Source organism: Cydia pomonella, chromosome 13 (assembly GCF_033807575.1).
Source record: "Cydia pomonella isolate Wapato2018A chromosome 13, ilCydPomo1, whole genome shotgun sequence".
NCBI lineage: Eukaryota > Metazoa > Arthropoda > Insecta > Lepidoptera > Tortricidae > Cydia > Cydia pomonella.
In genome coordinates this window covers 14,975,537-14,984,570 of record NC_084715.1, presented here as the reverse complement: position 1 = coordinate 14,984,570, position 9,034 = coordinate 14,975,537, and the positions used below count along the sequence as shown (strand labels likewise).

Here is a 9,034-nt window from a genome sequence, read left to right as displayed (position 1 = left end):
TGTCTCCTGGCTTTCTCAAACAAACGAAATTCATCCCAATTTACTAAAACAACAAGGTTCCGATTTAAAAATAGTAAAAAAAATATTGTCTTGTGATTTTGTCCCTTGGTGGTTATTAGAATGGTTCATTTTGAGAAATAACAAAATCTTTGATATAAGTAGTTCATAGTTTTTATTATTTATAGTAATGGTAGAAAGAATGTGAGTTAGAGATGAGTTTCTCAAATATTTGCCTGGGTTGCCTCAAATTTAAAACAGTCATCTTTGGTCATCCTCTTCAGGGGGTTGTACAACTTTTAAGCATGCATCAACAAATTCTGTAAAGATGGGCTCTTGCATGTATTCTTGAAATAATGTATCGGGGTAGGGTGAGCTATCTAAAACCTTCAATAGTTCACGCACATGTGGATTTGCTAAGCACTGCTTTAAATCTGCTGATTCCTCTGAAATTAAGATAATAAACAATTAGACTTGTTATATGCAAAAGTGATTAACTATTTCTTGTAAAATAATAGTAAATTAACCTTGTTGTGGCAATAAATCTATCTATCATTATCTATCTTGTAACTCATTGCCTTGGTCCAGTCTATGAAACCATTTCTTTCTTTTCTTTATGGTGTTTAAATTCACTAATTCATAATTTAAGAACTATATGCCATTAACCTTTTGTACGCCAAGAACACCTAAAAGCGTTGTTACTTGTCATGCCAACATTGCTAAGGACAACTATAGGTGTTATGGCGGATGCTGTCAAAGTAACCTTCACACTTTCGAGTGAGGTTTACATTAGCTTTCTTGCGTCCAGAATCTTGGTGTTTAAGTGATGTTTGTGTGATGATGATGTATGATGACAGGAAGCATTCAAAGGCTAAAAATATTTTGAATGTAATTCAAGAGTTTATTTAAGAAACTGTCACTGTTTTAAAAATTACAACTATCAACACAAGGGTTTATAAATCTAAAAAATATATTGACAAAATGCTACCCAATAATTTTAACTTTTCCTGAGGCACAGTATCTTCAGTAGGAAACTCATATTCTTTTTTAACCACTTCTGATTCTGTAGCATCTGGTTTCGGTGGAGCTTCGCATGGAGTTTCCCTATGTTTTTGGCAGCATGCTACTGAGCAGCTATAACAAATTAAAAAACAAATAAAATAACACAATATATACTCGATCAGATTAATAACTCTTTATAAAACAAAAAAGCGACTGGAAAATCTTGCTGTTTGACTCAGTAGTCAAGTAGTCGGTAGTAGGTGACTAGAAATTTGTAAAGCAATTAGGTAGGACAAGGAAATACTAAATAAAAAACTTTTTGTTGATTATTACGACCAGTGACATAAACGGAAAACATCAGACATACAATAGATTCAATACATAATCGGAAACTTACTAAGGTTGTCTGCACTTTGGACATTTGTATTTCGATTGTTCTCCACATTGTACACAACTCATTCTGAAACTTAACTTTGACGGAATAGGGACTAGATGTAATTCTGCCACATTTGTTTGCAGTTGCAATAAACAAAGTAAAGCGAATTGATTTTAATATCAATCGCTGATTTTAATACGATACGCATGGAGTCGAGTAAAAACATGAAAACATCTGTCAGTGTCAATGTCATCAAATGTCAAGAGCACATGTTACCACTAGGGTTCCCAACCGTACTATATTAATATTATATAGTATTGTACTATATTTTGGCTCTCTGTACTATATACTGTTGAACAAATATCTAGTACGCTAAAATACTATATTTCCGACATCCTTCTAATTTGTTCAGGATCGATTATCAATTAAATTCTAATCAAATAAAATTATTTCAAGTATGAAGACAAAATGGCGTGAGGAATGCAACAGGGCTCGCTGCAGACAGAACCCAATGGAGACAGTTGGAGGCCTAGAGCTTACGGCATCCCTAACTGAGGGATATAAATACTATAAATAAACAAAACAAAAAATAAATAAATGTATATAGTTCGGAATAAATGGCTTTATTATTATATCTATGCATGTTTAAGTTTTATGTCTAACTCTTTCGCCGTTGAGGCAATCCGTCTCTGGAATACCCTCCCTCTCTTTATTCGACAAGCCCCAAGCAAACCCGTTTTCAAACGACTACTTCGCAAGCATCTATTGTCAGAAGAACTTAATTAAGGTTCACCATCATGTATAATGTACATAATTATATGTATTAGTCTTATATCTTTTATACATTATATAAGTAGTAGTATTTAACTATGTATTTATATATTTTTAATATTATTTGACTTCACGTTTAATTTTTTCCTTATTATTTGTTATTATTTTTTCCTGCACCAACATACACCAATGTCTCTGTTTGACCCAATGGTTGACTGGTAGAGAATGCCTTTTTTTTGTTCATGTTACATGTAGTTTTAAGTAATTTTATTATAATTATAATTCAAACACAATGTAAATATTGTATTATGAATAAATAAATAATAAAATAATAATGTTCTCAGTACAAAATTAGACATGACGTAGACATTTTGGTGGTTGGCAATTAATTGAAGCTTCGACATCTTCACTAAAAATGTATATCATAGAAATGCTAAGTCATGAATACTTTTATGATATAATAAAATAACTCAATTATTGCAGAAAACATATTTTATTAGTTGGTTAAAAACAGCTACACAGCATACACAACTTGCCCACCACCTAAATGGCTACGGCTTGAGTATCAAATTTTGTACTGAGAACTTGCTGAGAACAGACAACGGGGAGCCTTGGTGTGTACATGTGTACCAAATAGTAAAGTGAGTATATAGAAAAAGAGAGCCCACTTTAAGGAAACTTAGCATTTTAAGGAAACTAATTTCGAAGCGCTATCTCTATTTTGTATCCGAAACTAGTTATGTATGTGTGCGTGCACATCTACATATGCATTTGTATGTGTAGGTACTTTCGTACTACATAATATTAGGTCTACTTGGGCGGTTTACAAGTTAATTTTTAGGGTTCCGTAGCCAAATGGCAAAAAACTGTTCAAACTTGGTAAGTAGATGTATTCTATGAACCGCATTAAGATTTTTACACAGAAATAGAAAAAAAAAACAATAAATTTTGGGGGTTCCCCATACTTAGAACTGAAACTCAAAAAAAAAGTTTTTTCATCAAACCCATACGTGTGGGGTATCTATGGATAGGTCTTCAAAAATGATATTTAGGTTTCTAATATTTTTTTTTTCTAAACTGAATAGTTTGCGCGAGAGACACTTCCAAAGTGGTAAAATGTGTGCCCCCCCCCCCCCCCCCCCCCCCCCCCCTGTAACTTCTAAAATAAGAGAATGATAAACCTAAAACAAATATATGATGTACATTACCATGCAAACTTCCACCGAAAATTGGTTTGAAGTTTTGAACGAGATCTAGTAAGTAGTTTTTTTTAATACGTCATAAATGGTACCTACGGAACCCTTCATGGGCGAGTCCGACTCGCACTTGTTTTTTGTTCGATTTCTTGTAACTTTCATAGTTTTTTTGTTTACAAGATATCAAACAAAATACTAACTTGTAAGCCGCTCAAGTAGACCTAATATTGTGTAGTAAAGTTTTAAAAGTATGGAATCAAAAAAATAAATACTTTATAGTAATGCAAGTATATATTTTATTGCTTTCAATTTGGTATACAAGATAGTAATAGACTAGGTGTTTTAAGTACTTGCAGCTTCTGAGTCTGTTTGGAATTGTTCTTCTTTTTACATTTGTTCATCTTTGTGTACAATGCTGCATTAGCTTCGTCTTCTGTGACTTGTGTCTCAGTCTGACTTTGAACTCTTTCATGTGCACATAACTGACTTGCCTAGTTCTGAACTGAGCGTTTCTTCTTTGACTTTAACATCCAACTGGACTTGAATTCAAGATATTCCGGGGGTGAAGTAAGGACTGGTAAAGTGCACATTAGGAGAATTCCTGGTAATTTCGTCTCGCTCTCTAGCTCCGTAAATAATTCGCTCCAGATATTCTTTAAAATAAACACATGAGTAATGATGTCGTGGTTCGGGTCTTTCGTGTACTACTGAATTTCAAGCATAGGACGTATGTCTTGTCTACGCATGTACCTCCATAGATGGACTCTATCTCGTCTAACTTAGCGGAATCAAGTTGCACAAATCTTGGCAGTGTCATCGGACATGTTTGTCGTAAATTAAAATAATCATCGCTTGTTTTCATCGCTGCATGAGCGCTTAGGAGGATGGTATTTTCGTCTTACCTTCGAACATATCGAAACCTCCCGGCATTGCCTTGAATACTGTTACAATTTTAAACCTCCAACTTTGGAACTATTGGGATTCTAATTTCCCTATTTGAATTTGACTCGTGTTTGCTCCGATTTTACTCTGCTCTGCACTTTAAAATTAATAGACAAATTATAAGTTCATATCAAATTAATATAAATCGCCGCCATCTTTACTAATGTTAACTACATTTCTAAGTTTCGCCCCTATGAAGTGTGGAATTTATTCCACACTCCATAGTCGCCCCCCCTGTACCCCTTGTGTAAATAAATTCGATTTCCAAACGTGACGTACGCGTTTGCGTTTAGTCTCATTTTGTATTGGATTTCGAAAGAGCGCGCCAAGCGGGACGTTTTGGAACCTCAAAATCCTATACAAAATGAGACTTAACGCAAACGCGTTCGTCACGTTATGATGTCGATCAAAGTTACACTAGGGGTACTGGTGTGTACATAGTTATGTGTCAAACCGTAAACTGTGACGTCACACAATTTTCAAAGAGCGTTTTGGGCGCGAAAGCATGTGTCAAAATATATTTTGTTAATTTAACATATTTAAAGCCGTTTTTAAGGTAAAAGTTGAATTTTAGGGCAACGTTTAGTTAATATAGAACGTATTATAAGCGTTTCCAAAAATTGGAAACAACCCTATTACTCAGACACACCCACTTTTTCAGTGGGAAAAAAGGCGCGAAATTCAAAATTTATATGGGAAGTTAAATCTTCGCGCCTGCATTTTTTTGGGTAGCTATCCTACACGAAAAGTGGGGATTTTTTTTTCACCACACCAACTGGTAAAGACCCTCTTGATTGTTCAAAAACTAATGAGAAAGTTTACCCACATGTGGGGCAAAGTAATCAGATGCAAATTTTGAGTAGTTTCCTTATGTTAGCTGGTAGAATTGACTTTTAAATGATGATTTTGGATGATACATTTTTAATTAAGTTCATTTGGATTTGTATTGTTTTTTTTTTTTTTGGTATTTCATAGTTAGTATTTTCCTCGCGTTGGTTTGGTAAAAAATGTTGTTTCACTCGGAGGCAAAGTTTGTTAAACCCTCGTGCCTTGAAACCCTCGCAACGCTCTGGATTCCACTTCTCGAACCACTCGCTACGCTGTGGTTCAATTTTGGAATCTTTCGCTTGCTCGGGTATCAATATTAGCACGAGCGGTTAAACAACAACTTTGCCCCCTTGTAAAACAAAGAAATATTTGGCTTCTACCCTATAGGTATTAATGTGGGGTACCGTTGAATACGTCTTTTAAAACGACTATGGGTCTTTTTTTCGGATTTAATCGCTTGGAAAGAAAAAAAAAACAATAATTCTGCTGCAACTTTTGAACCAAGGTCCCAAATGAAAACAATCATGAAAATAAAGGTAGCAATGATAACAAATACTCGAAATATATTTTTGTACTTTATTTGGGTATAGTCAATGTATACCTCTATTAAAACTTGTTGAGTGGTAATAATATAATATTATTGCTAAACTAAGTTCAAAATGCTTATTTTAAGTGTGTAAAGTGTAACATAATTTATGTTACATTGTATTATTATTTAATTAGTATTTTGAACTTAATACAGTGATTAATTTACAAAGTAACGCTTGCACATATTTAACTCTAATTCGATATTTTAAACAACAATTTAGGTAAATATTAAATTCGTGGCACTCAATAAAATACAGAAAGACCTATCTTTAATTGAAGAGGACTATGTAATTACACACTGACAACTTTATCAGTAGAAAAAGGTATGAAATTCAAATTTTGCGTGGGAGGAGAGCTCTCCGCACCATTTTTTTTTAATTTGCCGGCTTTTTCTACTGACGGAAATGCTTGCCAAACTATATTACCTATTCACTATAGAAGTAATATTTACAACATTAAATGGATATATAAAATGAACACATTAATTTAATGTCTTTAATTAGGTACTTATCAACAACATTTTTTTTGGAGTAATACAACGATCATTCAAGTTCTCACGATACGCATGAAAAACAATGTACTCATGGAAAAACTACCATTGACTGCCATTACCAACATCTTGCAAATAACTTTGTGGGAAGTGCGTGGTGGAGGAAATAATATACCGATGATGTGACTATTTGATGTAGCGGTAATTGTAAATTGTAAAGTCAGACCAAGATAAGTTGGCAGCGATTTGGACAGCACAACCAGTGCAAGTGTTATTTTAAACTTCAAACATCTATGAAATTAAGACGTTTACTTAATACTTGCACAGGCTAGGCTATTAAAATCGCTGCCAACTTAGCATGGTCTGACTCTAAACTTCATTTTGAAGTCTGTCAAATAATTCTAGGTACTTATTTCATTTCATTTAATTTATTCAACATTAAAAGTCATGTGCATTACAGAAGATGTTAGTTGGATGTAGTCAGTACATGACACCCACCCGGGTAGCGCGCATAATGTTAGTACTTATGAGGTACCTATAATTACCTACTTATATACTAAAGTACTTATAAATTCATGCATATATAATTTAGCTTAGCTGAGACGATTGGTAGGTAGGAATAATATACATTCACACTACAGATGAAGTGAATAATCCTTTCCCTTCGTGTTTTCCTAGAAATGTTCGTATTTATCATGCTGTCAACCTCAGTACTCTTTGTACTGAGACAGACTGAAATAGCATGACACGTTCGTACGTTTTCGTGAAAATACGATGAAAAAGGATTATTCACTACATCTGTACGTATTAGTTCAAGGCTTGGCTGCCTGCGTCTGATTTGAATTAATTAGATGTTGTTTAAAACAAAATAGGTACTTAAACAGATTGAAAATATGACCCACAAAAGTTTTTATTATTTTCGACATACATTTAGTTTGTCCACCATCAACGCGATTAGTTGCCGAGAAAAAAGGTCCGCTATGAGAGGTGACAAGGCCAGTCCAGATGGGACAATTATTTGCTCAATATAATTAAATTCTCCTATCAAATCAGGTGGCGTGGACGCAAAAATGTCATTGGTCACCGATCCCATTTGATTCGATTGTAAAATTTAATAATAATAAATAAATAAATAATAAATAAATATTATAGGACATTATTACACATCAGATTGACTAAGTCCCACAGTAAGCTCAATAAGGCTTGTGTTGAGGGTACTTAGACAATGATATATATAAAATATAAATATTTATAAATACTTAAATACATAGAAAACACCCATGACTCAGGAACAAATATCCATGCTCATCACACGAATAAATGCCCTTACCAGGATTTGAACCCGGGACCATCAGCTTCGTAGGCAGGGTCACTAACCACTAGGCCAAACCGGTCGTCAAAAATTTAATATGACAAGAATACCAAAAGAACGCTAGTATGTGCGTTGAGGGGGCATTTTTATTAATTTAGAGCGCTTGAATGTCACCATAAATCTAAAAGTTAGCTAGATGAGATTGATGCCAATGATTTTCTAATCAAATCGGTCGATTTGATCATCCGGTCTGGATCTGGACGGGCCTTCTGCAAGTGATGTACATATATGGGCTTTTAATTGACATGCACATGAGGATATGAATAATGGCTATTTAAATAAAACCGCATATCGTTCTAACATTTGTGAGGTTTTCTATTCAGTATTCACTTATGCTAAAAATTGCATTAACTATCTACTTATAATTATTATTTTGGTAAGATTTAAATGGCAGAAATGCTTAATGTACCTCAATAAGATGATATAGATCTCTGCTCTTATAAAATTATAGACAATTTTTATTTGGTTTGATAAAAAAGTCTTATGAGAGAGAGAGAGAGTAGGTTAACAAATAAGTTAACAGAAAAAAAATACTTTCTTACATATAATGTCGTTCTAGTCGGATAAAGATGATGTTATTATATAAGGTGCCAGCACCGAGGTCTTTTCTCTCTCTTAGTGCCTCGACACTTAATACCTATTAGGTGAATAAATTATTGACAGTTTAATAATTCCAACTATTTTTTTAAAGCGTCCGCAAAGTCGGCTTTACCCAACCTTTTCTTTAATAACCTTATGAAGTGCTACATATGTATGTAAGTAGGTACACGATTATCTATTGCAGTAGGGACTGTAATGACTACCACTGGAGCTAACACAACTGGCCATCTGAATTATTTCGTGCTACACGTTTGTAACGGCGTCTTAAAAAATATCTTGGTTTACTTTAACAAGTTTGGAAAGGAAAAAATGTCTGTCTGGGCGTATCCATGAGGCAGCAACATCAACATCATCAACAACAGCTATAGAGCTCTCATCTCACAGCTCTCACTAAGTTATGATGAAACAAAATAATTTATTGTTTTTCTCGCAACAGTTGTTTTCTGTCGGCCGCCCATCAGTGCCAGGGGGCGAATTGAACGCGGAGAAGGAAAATCTTTGCCGGTTTTCTATTCTACGGGATGCCAGCTTCAGAGCCTCGTAGTACACATCGCACGGCGTCTGGAGCTAAAAGTAGGTATGCAACACTCGTATATAGCTAAGTATCTTAAGGCGAGTTGTGTTAGTATGGTTTCAACGAGGTGATGGCTCCTAGAGCTCGTCATGCCTCGCCCTCGTCAGGTCGCTGACGTAGTAGGGCTGCGGCAGTGCCGGCGCGCCGTCGTCGGCGGCGGCGAGCGCGTGGTAGCGGCGGCGCAGGTGGTGCGCGGACATCTTGGGCTGCCGGGCGCGCGTGAAGATGCCTTTGCAATTGCCGCCGACGCGGGTATATGCTGGAAAAGGACGAATGTAGGAATAATCTCGGGATCGAC

At 35.1% G+C, this 9,034-nt stretch overlaps 2 protein-coding genes across 2 annotated transcripts in view; both read right to left on the bottom strand.

Moving 5' to 3' along the window:
* Window positions 1-148: 148 nt before the first annotated feature.
* On the bottom strand, window positions 149-1,611 carry LOC133524372 (zinc finger HIT domain-containing protein 3). Its single transcript, XM_061860353.1, has 3 exons — window positions 1,397-1,611; window positions 986-1,131; window positions 149-443 (listed from the first exon to the last, which is right to left on the bottom strand). Exons 1-3 carry the CDS (start codon window positions 1,456-1,458, stop codon window positions 259-261), a joined length of 393 nt encoding a protein of 130 aa, XP_061716337.1. The 5' UTR covers window positions 1,459-1,611; the 3' UTR covers window positions 149-258.
* Window positions 1,612-5,668: 4,057 nt separating this feature from the next.
* Window positions 5,669-9,034, bottom strand: part of LOC133524364 (beta-glucuronidase) — a 51,395-nt gene continuing 48,029 nt past the window's right edge. Inside the window, exon 13 of the mRNA XM_061860343.1 lies at window positions 5,669-8,995. Within this exon, the coding sequence (XP_061716327.1) occupies window positions 8,814-8,995 (182 nt within the window). The 3' untranslated portion in view covers window positions 5,669-8,813. The remainder of the gene's footprint in view (window positions 8,996-9,034) is intronic.

Coding starts and splice junctions, on each gene's coding strand:
- LOC133524372 (XM_061860353.1), bottom strand. CDS start 1,458: ATGAGTTGTGTACAATGTGGAGAACAATCGAAATACAAATGTCCAAAG. Junction 1,132..1,396: donor CCAAAGTGCAGACAACCTTA/GTAAGTTTCCGA, acceptor AATTTGTTATAG/CTGCTCAGTAGCATGCTGCC. Junction 444..985: donor GGAAAAGTTAAAATTATTGG/GTAGCATTTTGT, acceptor TCTTAATTTCAG/AGGAATCAGCAGATTTAAAG.